The sequence below is a fragment of the Telmatherina bonti genome (genome assembly GCF_933228915.1).
Source record: "Telmatherina bonti genome assembly, chromosome: 8".
Taxonomy (NCBI): domain Eukaryota; kingdom Metazoa; phylum Chordata; class Actinopteri; order Atheriniformes; family Telmatherinidae; genus Telmatherina; species Telmatherina bonti.
In genome coordinates, this window is record NC_136626.1 from 34889216 (window position 1) to 34914339 (window position 25124).

General features: G+C 42.0%; 1 protein-coding gene across 2 annotated transcripts in view; it reads left to right on the plus strand.

Moving 5' to 3' along the window:
• dtymk (deoxythymidylate kinase (thymidylate kinase)) overlaps nucleotides 1-25124 on the plus strand; it is a 126141-nt gene that overhangs the window by 38493 nt on the left and 62524 nt on the right. Inside the window, exons 5-6 of one of the 2 annotated variants that reach the window (XM_079245305.1) lie at nucleotides 1219-1291; nucleotides 2168-2288. The exons of the other annotated variant lie outside the window; for it this stretch is intronic. Of the exons in view, the coding sequence (XP_079101431.1) occupies nucleotides 1219-1291; nucleotides 2168-2271 (177 nt within the window). The 3' untranslated portion in view covers nucleotides 2272-2288. Of the gene's footprint in view, nucleotides 1-1218; nucleotides 1292-2167; nucleotides 2289-25124 lie in introns of those variants that run through there. 2 annotated transcript variants of the gene reach the window in all.

Genomic DNA, 25124 nt, shown 5'->3' on the forward strand with positions numbered 1-25124 from the left:
CTAGGACGAGTTCGTTAAAATGCGAGGTGCTAAAACGCCAAAATATTGACTTTGACCTAAAATGGCCGCCTTCCTGTCGACATTTCACCATAACATTAAGAGGATTTTTTGTTCGCCCTAGCATGTAGATCATGTGTATGAATTTTCATAAAGATTAACGACATGCAGTGGCGGGGCACCTAAAATAGGTGGCGCTCTCATTCAGTTTTGCCCAAACATTCTGGAGCACCTCAAAATATCAAATTTTTCGTATTCCCTTGGGGGGGTACGCAAAATTTGGTGAGTCTTCGAGCACGTTCAGGCCTCCAAAAAAGCACGCGAAGTGTCCGAATAAAAATAATAATAAACACTGCAAATACAATAGGCCTTCGCACTGCCAAGGTGCTCGGGCCTAATAATAATAATAATAATAATAATAAACACTGCAATTACAATAGGCCTTCGCACCGCCAAGGTGCTCGGGCCTAATAATAATAATAATAATAAACACTGCAATTACAATAGGCCTTCGCACCGCCAAGGTGCTCGGGCCTAATAATAATAATAATAATTAAAACCGCAAGCGGTGATATAGGCCCTCGCACCATGGCGCCGCTCGGCATAATGCCACCGCCTCCCCTGCCAACATCCTTCCCATGCCTCTCTCAACCTAAAGTGCAGCCAGACTGCACTTCAGGCCATTTAGGCCTTATGAACGGTCACTTCCTGTCACCAAGGGGCGGGGCTAACTTATCATCTAATTATTGACATGCACAAATGTGAAGAATATGACTGGCATCATCTGTAGTGAATTTGGTGCAGGTTGGTTGATCTTTTGTATATAGTTGTGTCTTCTGTTTGTGGATCATAGACTTTTCTCTGTGGGATTTGTGGTGTGTTTATACACTGTTAGATCTGTATTTATTACAGTCATAAATTGTAATAAACTTTTATCTTGTTCCTGTATGATCACATCCTACTGCAGTTATTTAGATGACTTGAATGTATTGAATAAATGGGGAAAAGCATTTAAATTTCTTTATTTTAAAAACGCTTCAAAGTGTACAAAGTAGCTCAAATTACTTAATTAGTAACACAAAGTTATAAGTAAGAAACAATACAATCAACGAACATGTAAACAATAGATTCCACAGAAATGCTATTAAATTGTGGTTTACTAGAAAAAAAAAAAAAAAAGAATCAAACACCAAAAACAAAACCAATGTTGTGTCTGTGCAGATCAGGAAACTGCTCTTCAGTAGCCACACAGCAACTGGGAATCAAGCCTTGTTTCCTTCTGAGGAGCTGGGATGTGAGTCTTCTTAGGTCCTTCACATTTATGTCATCAAGACGTCTCTGCAAAATTATACAAAAGATTGGTTAGATAAATAGAGCCACATTTTACTAACTGATGGAAAACAAAGTGAAAAGTGAAAGATCAGATTTTTTAGTGAAGGTCTGTGTCTACCAACTTTGTTCAGAGACTAAGTTAATATATTACTGTAATATCTAAAACTAATGTCTGGATGCCAAAGCAACAAGTAACATATGGAAGACAGAGCAGTAGGTAACAAGCTCAAATATAAAATTACATTTATGTTACAACAACAAATAATACATAAAACAGTTACCATTGACGAGGCTGAAGTTAGCTTCCGATCCGCAGCTTATGGCTGCAATATGTGTAAAGGGCAATTACACTGAATTTTTTGGAAACACCACCACATTAGACCAGGTACTGACAAAAAACTGGTATAGTATGTGGAATATTTTAGCCCACATTTGAAGAGTCTAAGTGTTTTAGTTTTTTGTCAGGACCTGATGTAATGTGGTCCAGATGCCAAAAAAGTCATGAAATGACCCTTATTTGCATTTTCACAAATAGAATAAAGATTTCACAAATCAGACACTATGTTTTATTGAATCTGCATAGTATGTGGAATATTTTAACCCAGGTTTTAAGAGTCCAAGTGTTGTAGTTTTTTGTCAGGACCTGGTCTAATGTGGTGTTTCCGAAAAATTCAGTGGAATTGCCCTTTACACATATTGCGAATCGGAAGCTAACTTCAGCCTCGTTTACCATTGTTGGTTATTGGAATACTGTGGAATTCCTGTAATAAATGTTTTTTATCAGTAATATCTTGAGACAAAACAGTGAACATGAAACTGCATTTTACCTGTACTACAGCTAGCCAGTCACATCTCTGGAAGCTGCAGCTCGTCTTCCTCAGACTGACCCGCTTGTCCTCGGACCGTCCACCAGCCCTGCCTCGGCCTTCCTGGCAACCTTAACATGTCATATTCATCACTGAAAAAAAAGTGTGTACACGGATCATCGCTGTAACAACATTCAAACATGTAAATTCTGCATTATGTCAGTGTCTGACTGCCTGTGTTAGGCTGATTCAGTCTAACATCAGCTGAATATATGCAGAAATATTAATAAAGTTAGAATTAGCCTAACAACTATAGCTAGCTTAGCATGTAGCTTAGCCTCTTCTTAGTACCACCGTTTATTCCATACGCGATATTGTCATTTTTACGTACTACTTTGCAAAAAAAACACCATAAGAGAGTATCATTTTCAGCATGACGAAGAGGCTGTTGTGTTAACAGTTACTTACCAGTTCATGTGGAGCTGAAATACTGGATGTCATCACACAGTTTGTAAATAAACTTTGAGTCTTGTGGACGGTGACGGTTCCGCTGTATTTAGAGGATGGGAGGGGTGAGGAGCAAGTTTAGCTCACTACTTCCGCCCTGTGGTGGTTTGTAGAGGTAGCAGTTGTGTGGTTTTGCTCACTACATGGTGTTTGCCACCTAGTGTTGGAAAGAATCGCTTTGAAATCTTACATACTCTGGCTTCAATAAATTGAAAAAAATAATCTAAAAGTGGATCAAATATGCCACAGTGTTTAATGAAATTGAAAAAAAAATCCCACCAGTTTTCCATAAATGGATGTTACATTATTTTTACTTTATTCAAAACAAGAATTAGCTGCTCATTCTCAGAACCAAAGCCTCAGATTTTTTCTTTTTCATGTAATCCCCCACAGTACAGACAAAGAGCAACAGGGAGGAATAATACATAAATGCTTCAAGTTTAGTTTTAATTCATTATGCTTATTAACATGCCTGTGACATTTGTTAAAAACTGTTAACATCATTTACATAAATATAGTTTTCAGTAACTTATTGTTGTAAGTATTAGCCGCACTGGATGTTTTAATCAATCCATCAACAGAGCTGATCCAATACCACTCTATCCAAGAATCCGAACAAATGTCTATAAATCAAAGAGCAATCAGTCTGCTTCTAAACAAGAAAACACATATGAAACTGATTCACATAATTAATAATTCCTTCAGATGGACCTGCATGTTCATCTGTACATACATGTCTATCAATATGGTTGGTTGTTTTTTGTGGGAGTTATGTCAGTTTTCCTTTTCATTGGATCACATCTGCTTCGCTGCCCCACCTCTCCTAAACGATATCCCCTATTAAAAGAAATAACACAACTTTTAATCAGATATGCAGCTTGAGCATCCTGACTCATTTGGGTTACAGTTGGAGAAAATTCTTAGGAGGACCTTCTCAAAATGCATGGCAAAGAAAATGACAGAAATGACCCCAAAAATGGCACCTTTTTCAACATGGCCGACTTCCTGTTTGATTTAGCCCATATGTCCAAGAGACTTTTTTGAAGGTACTGGGAGGGTCTACAAGTATGCTGAATTTTATCCATGTCAGTCAATGTAGTGGGCGGGGCTGATTGATTGAAATATTGTAGGGGGCGCTATGGAGCCATTTACTATATTTTCCACTATATTGTAATTTTATTTTATTAAGGACATAGCTGTCATGACTCATGGCAAGTATGGTGAAGATGAAAGGTTCCATGGCTTTGTTACAGGTACTTCCTGGTTCATGATATCAGACACTTGTTGTTGCCAAGGGGTGGGGCTAATTCATAGTCATATTATTGCATTGTATATTTTGTTCATCATGGGACTGCCATCAAATGTGTCGATTCCTGTGCTGATATGTTGTTTTATGTGGGAGTTTTAGCAATAAGTCTTTGTTAATGAGACATCAAACTTTGAGGGCCCGCCCCTCCTAAACTAAATCTTCTATTAGAAGAAATAACACAACTTTAAATCACACATGCCTCCTGAGCATCCTGTGCAAGTTGGGTGTCAGTTGGACAATATCCCTAGGAGGAGTTGTTTAAAATGCATGGCAAAGAAATGACCCCAAAAATGGCACCTTTTTCAAAATGGCCGACTTCCTGTTGGTTTTGGCCCATATGTCCAAGAGACTTTTTTGAAGGTACTGGCAGGTTCTCCAACTGTGCTGAATTTTATCCATGTCGGTCCATGTAGTGGGCGGGGCTGATTGATTGAAATTTTGTAGGGGGCGCTATGGAGGCATGCTCCATTTATTCCATAATGTTTCAATGGGGCTTAGTTCAGGGCCTTACTGTCATCAGTCATGGCAAGTTTGGTGGCGGTCCAAGGTTCCATGGCTTGGTCACAGGTACTTCCTGTTTCATGGCGTTGGACCGCCATTCGCCATGTCCCGTTTAGCGTAGCGACTTGAGGTTTTTATTGTGGCATCATGAAAGGGTTTGACATGTTTTGGAGGAGTCTCAAGTGTTTGGGACCATTTGCTTAGAAGCATGACCCTCAAACGTGGAAAAAACCACTTCCTGTTGTAAGTGGGCGGGGCTTAGGTCTACACCAGCAATGGTCACATTAATCTGTTCAGGACTGATCCCTTATTAATCCCTATAAGTTTTAGGGTGATCAGATCAAAATTGACAATTTTATAGTGATTTATGTTGTCACGCCGCCGCATGGAACTTCGCCATGGCGTCACGGACATGCCGTGCAGCGTAGAGCAACGTCCTTTATCAGATCTCTTCACCAACATGTTTTGTGATGCCTGAGTGAATTTGGGCCATGTGGTGTCCACCAAGCCAGAGTTATGGGTGTGTGAGCAAAAAACAACACTTTTGACCTCCAGGGGGCGTGGCTATTTCATAATCAAAATATTGACATATAGAACTCTGTAGGAGGGGACTGCCATCATATCTAGCAAATTTGGTGCCGAAATGTTGCTTTATGTGGGAGTTATGTCCGTTTAATTTTTCATGGCGAGACATCAAACTTTGAGGCCCCGCCCCTCGTAAACTAAGTCTCCTATTAGAAGAAATAACACAACATTGAATCACACATGTCTCCTGAACATCCTGAGCAATTTGTGGCTCAGTGGGATAAAAGCTCTAGGACGAGTTCGTTAAAATGCGAGGTGCTAAAACGCCAAAATATTGACTTTGACCTAAAATGGCCGCCTTCCTGTGGACATTTCACCATGACATTAAGAGGATTTTTTGTTCGCCCTAGCATGTAGATCATGTGTATGAATTTTCATAAAGATTAACGACATGCAGTGGCGGGGCACCTAAAATAGGTGGCGCTCTCGTTCAGTTTTGCCCAAACATTCTGGAGCACCTCAAAATATCAAATTTTTCGCATTCCCTTGGGGGGGTTCGCAAAATTTGGTGAGTTTTCGAGCACGTTCAGGCCTCCAAAAAAGCACGCGAAGTGTCCGAATAAAAATAATAATAATAATTAAAACCGCAAGCGGTGATATAGGCCCTCGCACCATGGCGCCGCTCGGCATAATGCCACCGCCTCCCCTGGCAACATCCTTCCCATGCCTCTCTCAACCTGAAGTGCAGACAGACTGCACCTCAGGCCATTTAGGCCTTATGAAGAGTCAATTCCTGTCACCAAGGGGCGGGGCTAACTTATAATCTATTTATTGCCATGCACAAATGTGAAGGATATGACTGGCATCATCTGTAGCAAATTTGGTGCAGGTTGGTTGTTTTTTGTGGGAGTTATGTCAGTTTTCCTTTTCGTTGCATCACATCTGCTTTGCTGCCCCGCCTCTCCTAAATGATATCCCCTATTAAAAGAAATAGCACAACTTTTAATCACACATGTCTCTTGAGCATCCTGACTCATTTGGGTTAAAGTTGGATAAAATTCTTGGGAGGAGTTGCTCAAAATGCATGGCAAAGAAAATGACAGAAATGACCCCAAATATGTCACCTTTTTCAAAATGGCTGACTTCCTGTTTGATTTAGCCCATATGTCCAAGAGACTTTTTTGAAGGTACTGGAAGGTTCTAAAACTATGCCGAATCATATCCATGTCAGTCAATGTAGTGGGCGGGGCTGATTGATTGAAATATTGTAGGGGGCGCTATGGAGCCATTTACGATCTTCTCCACTATATTGTAATTTTACTCTATTAAGGACATAACTGTCATGACTCATGGCAAGTATGGTGAAGATCAACATTTTCACGGCTTTGTCACAGGTACTTCCTGGTTCACGATATCAGACACTTGTTGTTGCCAAGGGGTGGGGCTAGTTCAGAGTCATATTATTGCATTGTATATTTTGTTCATCATGGGACTGGCATCAAATGGGTCGATTCCTGTGCTGATATGTTGTTTTATGTGGGAGTTTTAGCAATAAGTCTTTGTTAATAAGACATAAAACTTTGAGGGCCCGCCCCTCCTAAACTAAATCTTCTATTAGAAGAAATAACACAACTTTAAATCACACATGCCTCCTGAGCATCCTGTGCAAGTTGGGTGTCAGTTGGACAATATCCCTAGGAGGAGTTGTTTAAAATGCATGGCAAAGAAATGACCCCAAAAATGGCACCTTTTTCAAAATGGCCGACTTCCTGTTGAATTTAGCCCATATGTCCAAGAGACTTTTTTGAAGGTACTGGAAGCTTCTACAACTGTGCTGAATTTTATTCATGTCGGTCCATGTAGTGGGCGGGGCTGATTGATTGAAATTTTGTAGGGGGCGCTATGGAGACATGCTCCATTTATTCCATAATGTTTCAATGGGGCTTAGTTCAGGGCCTTGCTGTCATCAGTCATGGCAAGTATGGTGGCGGTCCAAGGTTCCATGGCTTGGTCACAGGTACTTCCTGTTTCATGGCGTTGGACCGCCATTCGCCATGTCCCGTTTAGCGTAGCGACTTGAGGTTTTTATTGTGGCATCATGAAAGGGTTTGACATGTTTTGGAGGAGTCTCAAGTGTTTGGGACCATTTGCTTAGAAGCATGACCCTCAAACGTGGAAAAAACCACTTCCTGTTGTAAGTGGGCGGAGCTTAGGTCTACACCAGCAATGGTCACATTAATCTGTTCAGGACTGATCCCTTATTAATCCCTATAAGTTTTAGGGTGATCAGATCAAAATTGACAATTTTATAGTGATTTATGATGTCACGCCGCCGCATGGAACTTCGCCATGGCATCACGGGCACGCCGTGCAGCGCAGAGCAACGTCCTTTATCAGATCTCTTCACCAACATGTTTTGTGATGCCTGAGTGAATTTGGGCCATGTGGTGTCCACCAAGCCAGAGTTATGGGTGTGTGAGCAAAAAACAACACTTTTGACCTCCAGGGGGCGTGGCTATTTCATAATCAAAATATTGACATATAGAACTCTGTAGGAGGGGACTGCCATCATATCTAGCAAATTTGGTGCAGAAATGTTGCTTTATGTGGGAGTTATAGCTGTTTAATTTTTCCTGGCGAGACATCAAACTTTGAGGCCCCGCCCCTCGTAAACTAAGTCTCCTATTAGAAGAAATAACACAACATTTAATCACACATGTCTCCTGAACATCCTGAGCAATTTGTGGCTCAGTGGGATAAAAGCCCTAGGACGAGTTCGTTAAAATGCGAGGTGCTAAAACGCCAAAATATTGACTTTGACCTAAAATGGCCGCCTTCCTGTCGACATTTCACCATGACATTAAGAGGATTTTTTGTTCGCCCTGTCATGTAGATCATGTGTATGAATTTTCATAAAGATTAACGACATGCAGTGGCGGGGCACCTAAAATAGGTGGCGCTCTCATTCAGTTTCGCCCAAACATTCTGGAGCACCTCAAAATATCAAATTTTTCGTATTCCCTTGGGGGGGTACGCAAAATTTGGTGAGTTTTCGAGCACGTTCAGGCCTCCAAAAAAGCACGCGAAGTGTCCGAATAAAAATAATAATAATAATAATAATTAAAACCGCAAGCGGTGATATAGGCCCTCGCACCATGGCGCCGCTCGGCATCATGCCACCGCCTCCCCTGGCAACATCCTTCCCATGCCTCTCTCAACCTAAAGTGCAGCCAGACTGCACTTCAGACCATTTAGGTTTTATGAAGGGTCACTTCGTGTCACCAAGGGGCGGGGCTAACTTATCATCTAATTATTGACATGCACAAATGTGAAGGATATGATTGGCATCATCTGTAGCAAATTTGGTGCAGGTTGGTTGTTTTTTTGGGGGATTTATGTCAGTTTTTCTTTTTGTTGCATCACATCTGCTTTGCTGCCCCGCCTCTCCTAAACGATATCCCCTATTAAAAGAAATAGCACAACTTCTAATCACACATGCCTCTTGAGCATCCTGACTCATTTGGGTTAAAGTTGGACAAAATTCTTAGGAGAAGTTCCTCAAAATGCATGGCAAAGAAAATGACAGAAATGACCCCAAAAATGGCACCTTTTTCAAAATGGCCAACTCCCTGTTTGATTTAGCCCATATGTCCAAGAGACTTTTTTGAAGGTACTGGGAGCGTCTACAAGTTTCCCGAATCATAACCATGTCAGTCAATGTAGTGGGCGGGGCTAATTAATTAAAATATTGTAGGGGGCGCTATGGAGCCATTTATTATCTTCTCCACTATATTGTAATTTTACTCTATTAAGGACTTTACTGTCATAAGTCATGGCAAGTATGGTGAAGATCAAAGGTTTCATGGCTTTGTTACAGGTACTTCCTGGTTCACGATATCAGACACTTGTTGTTGCCAAGGGGTGGGGCTAATTCATAGTCCCATTATTGCATTGTAGATTTTGTTCATCATGGGACTGGCATCAAATGTGGCGATTCCTGTGCTGATATGTTGTTTTATGTGGGAGTTTTATCAATAAGTCTTTGTTAATGAGACATAAAACTTTGAAGGGCCGCCCCTCCTAAACTAAATCTTCTATTAGAAGAAATAACACAACTTTAAATCACACATGCCTCCTGAGCATCCTGTGCAAGTTGGGTGTCAGTTGGACAATATCCCTAGGAGGAGTTGTTTAAAATGCATGGCAAAGAAATGACCCCAAAAATGGCACCTTTTTCAAAATGGCCGACTTCCTGTTGAATTTAGCCCATATGTCCAAGAGACTTTTTTGAAGGTACTGGAACGTTCTCCAACTGTGCTGAATTTTATTCATGTCGGTCCATGTAGTGGGCGGGGCTGATTGATTGAAATTTTGTAGGGGGCGCTATGGAGACATGCTCCATTTATTCCATAATGTTTCAATGGGGCTTAGTTCAGGGCCTTACTGTCATCAGTCATGGCAAGTTTAGTGGCGGTCCAAGGTTCCATGGCTTGGTCACAGGTACTTCCTGTTTCATGGCGTTGGACCGCCATTCGCCATGTCCTGTTTAGCGTAGCAACTTGAGGTTTTTATTGTGGCATCATGAAAGGGTTTGACATGTTTTGGAGGAGTCTCAAGTGTTTTGGACCATTTGCTTAGAAGCATGACCCTCGAACGTGGAAAAAAACACTTCCTGTTGTAAGTGGGCGGGGCTTAGGTCTACACCAGCAATGGTCACATTAATCTGTTCAGGACTGATCCCTTATTAATCCCTATAAGTTTTAGGGTGATCAGATCAAAATTGACAATTTTATAGTGATTTATGATGTCACGCCGCCGCATGGAACTTCGCCATGGCGTCACGGGCACGCCGTGCAGCGTAGAGCAACGTCCTTTATAAGATCTCTTCACCAACATGTTTTGTGATGCCTGAGTGAATTTGGGCCATGTGGTGTCCACCAAGCCAGAGTTATGGGTGTGTGAGCAAAAAACAACACTTTTGACCTCCAGGGGGCGTGGCTATTTCATAATCAAAATATTGACATATAGAACTCTGTAGGAGGGGACTGCCATCATATCTAGCAAATTTGGTGCAGAAATGTTGCTTTATGTGGGAGTTATATCCGTTTAATTTTTCCTGGCGAGACATCAAACTTTGAGGCCCCGCCCCTCGTAAACTAAGTCTCCTATTAGAAGAAATAACACAACATTTAATCACACATGCCTCCTGAACATCCTGAGCAATTTGTGGCTCAGTGGGATAAAAGCCCTAGGACGAGTTCGTTAAAATGCGAGGTGCTAAAACGCCAAAATATTGACTTTGACCTAAAATGGCCGCCTTCCTGTCGACATTTCACCATGACATTAAGAGGATTTTTTGTTCGCCCTAGCATGTAGATCATGTGTATGAATTTTCATAAAGATTAACGACATGCAATGGCGGGGCACCTAAAATAGGTGGCGCTCTCGTTCAGTTTCGCCCAAACATTCTGGAGCACCTCAAAATATCAAATTTTTCATATTCCCTTGGGGGGGTGCGCAAAATTTGGTGAGTTTTCGAGCACGTTCAGGCCTCCAAAAAAGCACGCGAAGTGTCCGAATAAAAATAATAATAATAATAATAATAAACACTGCAATTACAATAGGCCTTCGCACTGCCAAGGTGCTCGGGCCTAATAATAAACACTGCAATTACAATAGGCCTTCGCACCGCCAAGGTGCTCGGGCCTAATAATAATAATAATAATAATAAACACTGCAATTACAATAGGCCTTCGCACCGCCAAGGTGCTCGGGCCTAATTAAAACCGCAAGCGGTGATATAGGCCCTCGCACCATGGCGCCGCTCGGCATAATGCCACCGCCTCCCCTGGCAACATCCTTCCCATGCCTCTATCAACCTAAAGTGCAGCCAGACTGCACTTCAGGCCATTTGGGCCTTATGAATGGTCACTTCCTGTCACCAAGGGGCGGGGCTAACTTATCATCTAATTATTGACATACAGAAATGTGAAGGATATGACTGGCATCATCTGTAGTAAATTTGGTGCAGGTTGGTTGTTTTTTGTGGGAGTTATGTCAGTTTTCCTTTTCATCGCATCACATCTGCTTTGCTGCCCCGCCTCTCCTAAATGATATCCCCTATTAAAAGAAATAGCACAACTTTTAATCACTCATGCCTCTTGAGCATTCTGACTCATTTGGGTTAAAGTTGGACAAAATTCTTAGAAGGAACTTCTCAAAATGCATGACAAAGAAAATGACAGAAATTGCCCCAAAAATGACACCTTTTTCAAAATGGCCGACTTCCTGTTGGATTTAGCCCATATGTCCAAGAGACCTTTTTGAAGGTGCTGGAATGGTCTACAAGTGTGCTGAATTTTATCCATGTCAGTCAATGTAGTGGGCGGGGCTGATTGATTGAAATATTGTAGGGGGCGCTATGGAGCCATTTACTATCTTTTCCACTATATTGTAATTTTACTCTATTAAGGGCATAACTTTCATGACTCATGGCAAGTATGGTGAAGATAAAAGGTTTCATGGCTTTGTTACAGGTACTTCCTGGTTCATGATATCAGACACTTGTTGTTGCCAAGGGGTGGGGCTAATTCATAGTCATGTTATTGCATTGTATATTTTGTTCATCATGGGACTGGCATCAAATGTGTTGATTCCTGTGCTGATATGTTGTTTTATGTGGGAGTTTTAGCAATAAGTCTTTGTTAATGAGACATAAAACTTTGAGGGCCCGCTCCTCCTAAACTAAATCTTCTATTAGAAGAAATAACACAACTTTAAATCACACATGCCTCCTGAGCATCCTGTGCAAGTTGGGTGTCAGTTGGACAATATCCCTAGGAGGAGTTGTTTAAAATGCATGGCAAAGAAATGACCCCAAAAATGGCACCTTTTTCAAAATGGCCGACTTCCTGTATGATTTAGCCCATATGTCCAAGAGACTTTTTTGAAGGTACTGGAAGCTTCTCCAACTGTGCTGAATTTTATCCATGTCGGTCCATGTAGTGGGCGGGGCTGATTGATTGAAATTTTGTAGGGGGCGCTATGGAGACATGCTCCATGTATTCCATAATGTTTCAATGGGGCTTAGTTCAGGGCCTTACTGTCATCAGTCATGGCAAGTATGGTGGCGGTCCAAGGTTCCATGGCTTGGTCACAGGTACTTCCTGTTTCATGGCGTTGGACCGCCATTCGCCATGTCCCGTTTAGCGTAGCGACTTGAGGTTTTTATTGTGGCATCATGAAAGGGTTTGACATGTTTTGGAGGAGTCTCAAGTGTTTGGGATCATTTGCTTAGAAGCATGACCCTCAAACGTGCAAAAAAACACTTCCTGTTGTAAGTGGGCGGGGCTTAGGTCAACACCAGCAATGGTCACATTAATCTGTTCAGGACTGATCCCTTATTAATCCCTATAAGTTTTAGGGTGATCAGATCAAAATTGAGAATTTTATTTTGATTTATGATGTCACGCCGCCGCATGGAACTTCGCCATGGCGTCACGGGCACGCCGTGCAGCGTAGAGCAATGTCCTTTACCAGATCTCTTCACCAACATGTTTTGTGATGCCTGAGTGAATTTGGGCCATGTGGTGTCTACCAAGCCAGAGTTATGGGTGTGTGAGCAAAAAACAACACTTTTGACCTCCAGGGGGCGTGGCTATTTCATAATCAAAATATTGACATATAGAACTCTGTAGGAGGGGACTGCCATCATATCTAGCAAATTTGGTGCAGAAATGTTGCTTCATGTGGGAGTTATATCCGTTTAAATTTTCATGGCGAGACATCAAACTTTGAGGCCCCGCCCCTCGTAAACTAAGTCTCCTATTAGAAGAAATAACACAACATTTAATCACACATGCCTCCTGAACATCCTGAGCAATTTGTGGCTCAGTGGGATAAAAGCTCTAGGACGAGTTCGTTAAAATGCGAGGTGCTAAAACGCCAAAATATTGACTTTGACCTAAAATGGCCGCCTTCCTGTCAACATTTCACCATGACATTAAGAGGATTTTTTGTTTGCCCTAGCATGTAGATCATGTGTATTAAGTTTCATAAAGATTGATGACATGCAGTGGCGGGGCACCTAAAATAGGTGGCGCTCTCATTCAGTTTCGCCCAAACATTCTGGAGCACCTCAAAACATCAAATTTTTCGTATTCCCTTGGGGGGGTACGCAAAATTTGGTGAGTTTTCGAGCACGTTCAGGCCTCCAAAAAAGCACGCGAAGTGTCCGAATAAAAATAATAATAATAATAATAATTAAAACCGCAAGCGGTGATATAGGCCCTCGCACCATGGCGCCGCTCGGCAGAATGCCACCGCCTCCCCTGCCAACATCCTTCCCATGCCTCTCTCAACCTAAAGTGCAGCCAGACTGCACTTCAGGCCATTTAGGCCTTATGAAGGGTCACTTCCTGTCACCAAGGGGCGGGGCTAATTTATAATCTAATTATTGACATGCACAAATGTGAAGAATATGACTGGCATCATCTGTAGTGAATTTGGTGCAGGTTGGTTGTTTTTTGTGGGAGTTATGTCAGTTTTCCTTTTCGTTGCATCACATCCGCTTTGCTGCCCCGCCTCTCCTAAATGATATCCCCTATTAAAAGAAATAGCACAACTTTTAATCACACATGCCTCTTGAGCATCCTAACTCATTTGGGTTAAAGTTGGACAAAATTCTTAGAAGGAACTTCTCAAAATGCATGACAAAGAAAATGACAGAAATGACCCCAAAAATGACACCTTTTTCAAAATGGCCGACTTCCTGTTTGATTTAGCCCATGTGTCCAAGAGACTTTTTTGAAGGTGCTGCAATGGTCTATGAGTGTGCTGAATTTTATCCATGACAGTCAATGTAGTGGGCGTGGCTGATTGATTGAAATATTGTAGGGGGCGCTATGGAGCCATTTACTATCTTTTCCACTATATTATAATTTTGCTCTATTAAGGACATAACTGTCATGACTCATGGCAAGTATGGTGAAGATCAAAGGTTTCATGGCTTTGTTACAGGTACTTCCTGGTTCACGATATCAGACACTTGTTGTTGCCAAGGGGTGGTGCTAGTTCATAGTCATATTATTGCATATTATATTTTGTTCATCATGGGACTGGCATCAAATGTGGTGATTCCTGTGCTGATATGTTGTTTTATGTGGGAGTTTTATCAATAAGTCTTTGTTAATGAGACATAAAACTTTGAAGGGCCGCCCCTCCTAAACTAAATCTTCTATTAGAAGAAATAACACAACTTTAAATCACACATGCCTCCTGAGCATCCTGTGCAAGTTGGGTGTCAGTTGGACAATATCCCTAGGAGGAGTTGTATAAAATGCATGGCAAAGAAATGACCCCAAAAATGGCACCTTTTTCAAAATGGCCGACTTCCTGTTGAATTTAGCCCATATGTCCAAGAGACTTTTTTGAAGGTACTGGAACGTTCTCCAACTGTGCTGAATTTTATTCATGTCGGTCCATGTAGTGGGCGGGGCTGATTGATTGAAATTTTGTAGGGGGCGCTATGGAGACATGCTCCATTTATTCCATAATGTTTCAATGGGGCTTAGTTCAGGGCCTTACTGTCATCAGTCATGGCAAGTTTGGTGGCGGTCCAAGGTTCCATGGCTTGGTCACAGGTACTTCCTGTTTCATGGCGTTGGACCGCCATTCGCCATGTCCTGTTTAGCGTAGCAACTTGAGGTTTTTATTGTGGCATCATGAAAGGGTTTGACATGTTTTGGAGGAGTCTCAAGTGTTTTGGACCATTTGCTTAGAAGCATGACCCTCGAACGTGGAAAAAAACACTTCCTGTTGTAAGTGGGCGGGGCTTAGGTCTACACCAGCAATGGTCACATTAATCTGTTCAGGACTGATCCCTTAGTAATCCCTATAAGTTTTAGGGTGATCAGATCAAAATTGACAATTTTATAGTGATTTATGATGTCACGCCGCCGCATGGAACTTCGCCATGGCGTCACGGGCACGCCGTGCAGCGTAGAGCAACGTCCTTTATAAGATCTCTTCACCAACATGTTTTGTGATGCCTGAGTGAATTTGGGCCATGTGGTGTCCACCAAGCCAGAGTTATGGGTGTGTGAGCAAAAAACAACACTTTTGACCTCCAGGGGGCGTGGCTATTTCATAATCAAAATATTGACATATAGAACTCTGTAGGAGGGGACTGCCATCATATCTAGGAAATTTGGTGCAGAAATGTTGCTTTATGTGGGAGTTATATCTGTTTAATTTTTCCTGGCGAGACATCAAACTTTGAGGCCCCGCCCCTCGTAAACTAAGTCTCCTATTAGAAGAAATAACACAACATTTAATCACACATGCCTCCTGAACATCCTGAGCAATTTGTGGCTCAGTGGGATAAAAGCCCTAGGACGAGTTCTTTAAAATGCGAGGTGCTAAAAGGCCAAAATATTGACTTTGACCTAAAATGGCCGCCTTCCTGTCGACATTTCACCATGACATTAAGAGGATTTTTTGTTCGGCCTAGCATGTAGATCATGTGTATGAATTTTCATAAAGATTAACGACATGCAGTGGCGGGGCACCTAAAATAGGTGGCGCTCTCGTTCAGTTTTGCCCAAACATTCTGGAGCACCTCAAAATATCAAATTTTTCGCATTCCCTTGGGGGGGTACGCAAAATTTGGTGAGTTTTTGAGCATGTTCAGGCCTCCAAAAAAGCAATTCATTTATTAGGAGAATAATAATAATAATAATAATTAAAACCGCAAGCGGTGATATAGGCCCTCGCACCATGGCGCCACTCGGCATAATGCCACCGCCTCCCCTGCCAACATCCTTCCCATGTCTCTCTCAACCTAAAGTGTAGCCAGACTGCACTTCAGGCCATTTAGGCCTTATTAAGGGTCACTTGCTGTCACCAAGGGGCGGGGCTAACTTATCATCTAATTATTGACATGCACAAATGTGAAGGATATGACTGACATCATCTGTAGCAAATTTGGTGCAGGTTGGTTGTTTTTTGTGGGAGTTATGTCAGTTTTCCTTTTAATTGCATCACATCTGCTTTGCTGCCCCGCCTCTCCTAAACGATATCCCCTATTAAAAGAAATAACCCAACTTTTAATCACACATGCCTCTTGAGCATCCTGAATCATTTTCGTTAAAGTTAGATAAAATTCTTAGGAGGACTTCCTCAAAATGCATGGCAAAGCAAATGACAGAAATGACCCCGAAAATGGCACCTTTTTCAAAATGGCCGACTTCCTGTTGGATTTAGCCCATATGTCCAAGAGACTTTTTTGAAGGTACTGGAAGGTTCTACAACTGTGCCGAATCATATCCTTGTCAGTCAATGTAGTGGGCGGGGCTGATTGATTGAAATATTGTAGGGGGCGCTATGGAGCCACTTACTATCTTTTCCACTATATTGTAATTTTACTCTATTAAGGACATAACTGTCATGACTCATGGCAAGTATGGTGAAGATCAACAATTTCGTGGCTTTGTTACAGGTACTTCCTGGTTCATGATATCAGACACTTGTTGTTGCCAAGGGGTGGGGCTAGTTCAGAGTCATATTATTGCATTGCAGATTTTGTTCATCATGGGACTGGCATCAAATGTGGCGATTCCTGTGCTGATATGTTGTTTTATGTGGGAGTTTTAGCAATAAGTCTTTGTTAATGAGACATCAAACTTTGAGGGCCCGCCCCTCCTAAACTAAATCTTCTATTAGAAGAAATAACACAACTTTAAATCACACATGCCTCCTGAGCATCCTGTGCAAGTTGGGTGTCAGTTGGACAATATCCCTAGGAGGAGTTGTTTAAAATGCATGGCAAAGAAATGACCCCAAAAATGGCACCTTTTTCAAAATGGCCGACTTCCTGTTGAATTTAGCCCATATGTCCAAGAGACTTTTTTGAAGGTACTGGAAGTTTCTCCAACTGTGCTGAATTTTATCCATGTCGGTCCATGTAGTGGGCGGGGCTGATTGATTGAAATTTTGTAGGGGGCGCTATGGAGACATGCTCCATTTATTCCATAATGTTTCAATGGGGCTTAGTTCAGGGCCTTACTGTCATCAGTCATGGCAAGTATGGTGGCGGTCCAAGGTTCCATGGCTTGGTCACAGGTACTTCCTGTTTCATGGCGTTGGACCGCCATTCGCCATGTCCCGTTTAGCGTAGCGACTTGAGGTTTTTATTGTGGCATCATGAAAGGGTTTGACATGTTTTGGAGGAGTCTCAAGTGTTTGGGACCATTTGCTTAGAAGCATGACCCTCAAACGTGGAAAAAACCACTTCCTGTTGTAAGTGGGCGGAGCTTAGGTCTACACCAGCAATGGTCACAGTAATCTGTTCAGGATTGATCCCTTATTAATCCCTATAAGTTTTAGGGTGATCAGATCAAAATTGAGAATTTTATAGTGATTTATGATGTCACGCCGCCGCATGGAACTTCGCCATGGCGTCACGGGCACGCCGTGCAGCGTAGAGCAACGTCCTTTATCAGATCTCTTCACCAACATGTTTTGTGATGCCTGAGTGAATTTGGGCCATGTGGTGTCCACCAAGCCAGAGTTATGGGTGTGTGAGCAAAAAACAACACTTTTGACCTCCAGGGGGCGTGGCTATTTCATAATCAAAATATTGGCATATAGAACTCTGTAGGAGGGGACTGCCATCATATCTAGCAAATTTGGTGCAGAAATGTTGCTTTATGTGGGAGTTATAGCTGTTTAATTTTTCATGGCGAGACATCAAACTTTGAGGTCCCGCCCCTCGTAAACTAAGTCTCCTATTAGAAGAAATAACACAACATTTAATCACACATGCCTCCTGAACATCCTCAGCAATTTGTGGCTCAGTGGGATAAAAGCTCTAGGACGAGTTCGTTAAAATGCGAGGTGCTAAAACGCCAAAATATTGACTTTGACCTAAAATGGCCGCCTTCCTGTTGACATTTCACCATGACATTAAGAGGATTTTTTGTTCGCCCTACCATGTAGATCATGTGTATGAATTTTCATAAAGATTAACAACATGCAGTGGCGGGGCACCTAAAATAGGTGGCGCTCACGTTCAGTTTCGCCCAAACATTCTGGAGCACCTCAAAATATCAAATTTTTCGTATTCCCTTGGGGGGGTACGCAAAATTTGGTGAGTTTTCGAGCACGTTCAGGCCTCCAAAAAAGCACGCGAAGTGTCCGAATAAAAATAATAATAATAATAATAATAATAATAATAATAATTAAAACCGCAAGCGGTGATATAGGCCCTCGCACCATGGCGCCGCTCGGCATCATGCCACCGCCTCCCCTGGCAACATCCTTCCCATGCCTCTCTCAACCTAAAGTGCAGCCAGACTGCACTTCAGGCCATTTAGGCCTTATGAAGGGTCACTTCCTGTCACCAAGGGGCGGGGTTAACTTATCATCTAATTATTGCCATGCAGAAATGTGAAGGATATGACTGGCATCATCTGTAGCAAATTTGGTGCATGTTGGTTGTTTTTTGTGGGAGTTATGTCAGTTTTCCTTTTCGTTGCATCACATCTGCTTTGCTGCCCCGCCTCTCCTGAATGATATCCCCTATTAAAAGAAAATGCACAACTTTTAATCACACATGCCTCTTGAGCATCCTGACTCATTTGGGTTAAAGTTGGACAAAATTCTTAGGAGAAGTTCCTCAAAATGCATGGCAAAGAAAATGACAGAAATGACCCCAAAAATGACATCTTTTTTCAAAATGGCCGACTTCCTGTTGGATTTTGGCCATATGTCCAAGGGACTTTTTTGAAGGTACGGGAAGGGGCTACAAGTTTCCCGAATCATATCCATGTCAGTCAATGTAGTGGGCGGGGCTGATTAATTAAAATATTGTAGGGGGCGCTATGGAGCCATTTACTATCTTCTCCACTATATTTTAATTTTACTCTATTAAGGGCATAACTTTCATGACTCATGGCAAGTATGGTGAAGATCAACAATTTCATGGCTTTGTTACAGGTACTTCCTGGTTCATGATATCAGACACTTGTTGTTGCCAAGGGGTGGGGCTAATTCATAGTCATATTATTGCATTGTAGATTTTGTTCATCATGGGACTGGCATCAAGTGTGTCGATTCCTGTGCTGATATGTTGTTTTATGTGGGAGTTTTAGCAATAAGTCTTTGTTAATGAGACATCAAACTTTGAGGGCCCGCCCCTCCTAAACTAAATCTTCTATTAGAAGAAATAACACAACTTTACATCACACATGCCTCCTGAGCATCCTGTGCAAGTTGGGTGTCAGTTGGACAATATCCCTAGGAGGAGTTGTTTAAAATGCATGGCAAAGAAATGACCCCAAAAATGGCACCTTTTTCAACATGGCCGACTTCCTGTTTAATTTAGCCCATATGTCCAAGAGACTTTTTTGAAGGTACTGGAAGCTTCTCCAACTGTGCTGAATTTTATTCATGTCGGTCCATGTAGTGGGCGGGGCTGATTGATTGAAATTTTGTAGGGGGCGCTATGGAGACATGCTCCATTTATTCCATAATGTTTCAATGGGGCTTAGTTCAGGGCCTTACTGTCATCAGTCATGGCAAGTTTGATGGCGGTCCAAGGTTCCATGGCTTGGTCACAGGTACTTCCTGTTTCATGGCGTTGGACCGCCATTCGCCATGTCCCGTTTAGCGTAGCGACTTGAGGTTTTTATTGTGGCATCATGAATGGGTTTGACATGTTTTGGAGGAGGCTCAAGTGTTTTGGACCATTTGCTTAGAAGCATGACCCTCAAACGTGGAAAAAACCACTTCCTGTTGTAAGTGGGCAGGGCTTAGGTCTACACCAGCAATGGTCACATTAATCTGTTCAGGACTGATCCCTTATTAATCCCTATAAGTTTTAGGGTGATCAGATCAAAATTGACAATTTTATAGTGATTTATGATGTCACGCCGCCGCATGGAACTTCGCCATGGCGTCACGGGCACGCCGTGCAGCGTAGAGCAACGTCCTTTATCAGATCTCTTCACCAACATGTTTTGTGATGCCTGAGTGAATTTGGGCCATGTGGTGTCCACCAAGCCAGAGTTATGGGTGTGTGAGCAAAAAACAACACTTTTGACCTCCAGGGGGCGTGGCTATTTCATAATCAAAATATTGGCATATAGAACTCTGTAGGAGGGGACTGCCATCATATCTAGCAAATTTGGTGCAGAAATGTTGCTTTATGTGGGAGTTATATCCGTTTAATTTTTCATGGCGAGACATCAAACTTTGAGGCCCCGCCCCTCGTAAACTAAGTCTCCTATTAGAAGAAATAACACAACATTTAATCACACATGTCTCCTGAACATCCTGAGCAATTTGTGGCTCAGTGGGATAAAAGCTCTAGGACGAGTTCGTTAAAATGCGAGGTGCTAAAACGCCAAAATATTGACTTTGACCTAAAATGGCCGCCTTCCTGTCGACATTTCACCATGACATTAAGAGGATTTTTTGTTTGTCCTGTCATGTAGATCATGTGTATGAATTTTCATAAAGATTAACGACATGCAGTGGCGGGGCACCTAAAATAGGTGGCGCTCTCGTTCAGTTTCGCCCAAACATTCTGGAGCACCTCAAAATATCAAATTTTTCGTATTCCCTTGGGGGGGTACGCAAAATTTGGTGAGTTTTCGAGCACGTTCAGGCCTCCAAAAAAGCACGCGAAGTGTCCGAATAAAAATAATAATAATAATAATAATAATAATAAACACTGCAATTACAATAGGCCTTCGCACTGCCAAGGTGCTCGGGCCTAATAAACACTGCAATTACAATAGGCCTTCGCACCGCCAAGGTGCTCGGGCCTAATAAACGCTGCAATTACAATAGGCCTTCGCACTGCCAAGGTGCTCGGGCCTAATTAAAACCGCAAGCGGTGATATAGGCCCTCGCACCATGGCGCCGCTCGGCATAATGCCACCGCCTCCCCTGGCAACATCCTTCCCATGCCTCTCTCAATCTAAAGTGCAGCCAGACTGCACTTCAGGCCATTTAGGCCTTATGAAGGGTCACTTCCTGTCACCAAGGGGCGGGGCTAATTTATAATCTAATTATTGACATGCAGAAATGTGAAGGATATGACTGGCATCATCTGTAGCAAATTTGGTGCAGGTTGGTTGTTTTTTGTGGGAGTTATGTCAGTTTTCCTTTTCATTGCATCACATCTGCTTTGCTGCCCTGCCTCTCCTAAATGATATCCCCTATTAAAAGAAATAGCACAACTTTTAATCACACATGCCTCTTGAGCATCCTGACTCATTTGGGTTAAAGTTAGATAAAATTCTTAGCAGGACTTCCTCAAAATGCATGGCAAAGAAAATGACAGAAATGACCCCAAAAATGGCAGCTTTTTTCAACATGGCCGACTTCCTGTTTGATTTAGCCCATATGTCCAAGAGACTTTTTTGAAGGTACTGGAATGGACTATAAGTGTGCTGAATTTTATCCATGTCAGTCAATGTAGTGGGCGGGGCTGATTGATTGAAATATTGTAGGGGGCGCTATGTAGCCATTTACTATCTTTTCCATTATATGGTAATTTTATTTTATTAAGGACATAACTGTCATGACTCATGGCAAGTATGGTGAAGATCAACAATTTCATGGCTTTGTTACAGGTACTTCCTGGTTCATGATATCAGACACTTGTTGTTGCCAAGGGGTGGGGCTAATTCATAGTCATATTATTGCATTGTAGATTTTGTTCATCATGGAACCGGCATCAAATGTGTCGATTCCTGTGCTGATATGTTGTTTTATGTGGGAGTTTTAGCAATAAGTCTTTGTTAATGAGACATCAAACTTTGAGGGCCCGCCCCTCCTAAACTAAATCTTCTATTAGAAGAAATAACACAACTTTACATCACACATGCCTCCTGAGCATCCTGTGCAAGTTGGGTGTCAGTTGGACAATATCCCTAGGAGGAGTTGTTTAAAATGCATGGCAAAGAAATGACCCCAAAAATGGCACCTTTTTCTAAATGCCCGACTTCCTGTTGGTTTTGGCCCATATGTCCAAGAGACTTTTTTGAAGGTACTGGCAGGTTCTCCAACTGTGCTGAATTTTATTCATGTCGGTCCATGTAGTGGGCGGGGCTGATTGATTGAAATTTTGTAGGGGGCGCTATGGAGACATGCTCCATTTATTCCATAATGTTTCAATGGGGCTTAGTTCAGGGCCTTACTGTCATCAGTCATGGCAAGTTTGGTGGCGGTCCAAGGTTCCATGGCTTGGTCACAGGTACTTCCTGTTTCATGGCGTTGGACCGCCATTCGCCATGTCCCGTTTAGCGTAGCGACTTGAGGTTTTTATTGTGGCATCATGAAAGGGTTTGACATGTTTTGGAGGAGGCTCAAGTGTTTTGGACCATTTGCTTAGAAGCATGACCCTCAAACGTGGAAAAAACCACTTCCTATTGTAAGTGGGCGGGGCTTAGGTCTACACCAGCAATGGTCACATTAATCTGTTCAGGACTGATCCCTTATTAATCCCTATAAGTTTTAGGGTGATCAGATCAAAATTGACAATTTTATAGTGATTTATGATGTCACGCCGCCGCATGGAACTTCGCCATGGCGTCACGGGCACGCCGTGCAGCGTAGAGCAATGTCCTTTACCAGATCTCTTCACCAACATGTTTTGTGATGCCTGAGTGAATTTGGGCCATGTGGTGTCTACCAAGCCAGAGTTATGGGTGTGTGAGCAAAAAACAACACTTTTGACCTCCAGGGGGCGTGGCTATTTCATAATCAAAATATTGACATATAGAACTCTGTAGGAGGGGACTGCCATCATATCTAGCAAATTTGGTGCAGAAATGTTGCTTTATGTGGGAGTTATATCCGTTAAATTTTTCCTGGCGAGACATCAAACTTTGAGGCCCCGCCCCTCGTAAACTAAGTCTCCTATTAGAAGAAATAACACAACATTTAATCACACATGCCTCCTGAACATCCTGAGCAATTTGTGGCTCAGTGGGATAAAAGCTCTAGGACGAGTTCGTTAAAATGCGAGGTGCTAAAACGCCAAAATATTGACTTTGACCTAAAATGGCCGCCTTCCTGTCGACATTTCACCATGACATTAAGAGGATTTTTTGTTCGCCCTTGCATGTAGATCATGTGTATGAATTTTCATAAAGATTAACGACATGCAGTGGCGGGGCACCTAAAATAGGTGGCGCTCTCATTCAGTTTCGCTCAAACATTCTGGAGCACCTCAAAATATCAAATTTTTCGCATTCCCTTGGGGGGGTACGCAAAATTTGGTGAGTTTTTGAGCATGTTCAGGCCTCCAAAAAAGCAATTCATTTATTAGGAGAATAACAATAATAATTAAAACCGCAAGCGGTGATATAGGCCCTCGCACCATGGCGCCGCTCGGCATAATGCCACCGCCTCCCCTGCCAACATCCTTCCCATGCCTCTCTCAACCTAAAGTGCAGCCAGACTGCACTTCAGGCCATTTAGGCCTTATGAACGGTCACTTCCTGTCACCAAGGGGCGGGGCTAACTTATCATCTAATTATTGACATGCACAAATGTGAAGAATATGACTGGCATCATCTGTAGTGAATTTGGTGCAGGTTGGTTGATCTTTTGTATATAGTTGTGTCTTCTGTTTGTGGATCATAGACTTTTCTCTGTGGGATTTGTGGTGTGTTTATACACTGTTAGATCTGTATTTATTACAGTCATAAATTGTAATAAACTTTTATCTTGTTCCTGTATGATCACATCCTACTGCAGTTATTTAGATGACTTGAATGTATTGAATAAATGGGGAAAAGCATTTAAATTTCTTTATTTTAAAAACGCTTCAAAGTGTACAAAGTAGCTCAAATTACTTAATTAGTAACACAAAGTTATAAGTAAGAAACAATACAATCAACGAACATGTAAACAATAGATTCCACAGAAATGCTATTAAATTGTGGTTTACTAGAAAAAAAAAAAAAGAATCAAACACCAAAAACAAAACCAATGTTGTGTCTGTGCAGATCAGGAAACTGCTCTTCAGTAGCCACACAGCAACTGGGAATCAAGCCTTGTTTCCTTCTGAGGAGCTGGGATGTGAGTCTTCTTAGGTCCTTCACATTTATGTCATCAAGACGTCTCTGCAAAATTATACAAAAGATTGGTTAGATAAATAGAGCCACATTTTACTAACTGATGGAAAACAAAGTGAAAAGTGAAAGATCAGATTTTTTAGTGAAGGTCTGTGTCTACCAACTTTGTTCAGAGACTAAGTTAATATATTACTGTAATATCTAAAACTAATGTCTGGATGCCAAAGCAACAAGTAACATATGGAAGACAGAGCAGTAGGTAACAAGCTCAAATATAAAATTACATTTATGTTACAACAACAAATAATACATAAAACAGTTACCATTGACGAGGCTGAAGTTAGCTTCCGATCCGCAGCTTATGGCTGCAATATGTGTAAAGGGCAATTACACTGAATTTTTTGGAAACACCACCACATTAGACCAGGTACTGACAAAAAACTGGTATAGTATGTGGAATATTTTAGCCCACATTTGAAGAGTCTAAGTGTTTTAGTTTTTTGTCAGGACCTGATGTAATGTGGTCCAGATGCCAAAAAAGTCATGAAATGACCCTTATTTGCATTTTCACAAATAGAATAAAGATTTCACAAATCAGACACTATGTTTTATTGAATCTGCATAGTATGTGGAATATTTTAACCCAGGTTTTAAGAGTCCAAGTGTTGTAGTTTTTTGTCAGGACCTGGTCTAATGTGGTGTTTCCGAAAAATTCAGTGGAATTGCCCTTTACACATATTGCGAATCGGAAGCTAACTTCAGCCTCGTTTACCATTGTTGGTTATTGGAATACTGTGGAATTCCTGTAATAAATGTTTTTTTATCAGTAATATCTTGAGACAAAACAGTGAACATGAAACTGCATTTTACCTGTACTACAGCTAGCCAGTCACATCTCTGGAAGCTGCAGCTCGTCTTCCTCAGACTGACCCGCTTGTCCTCGGACCGTCCACCAGCCCTGCCTCGGCCTTCCTGGCAACCTTAACATGTCATATTCATCACTGAAAACAAGTGTGTACACGGATCATCGCTGTAACAACATTCAAACATGTAAAT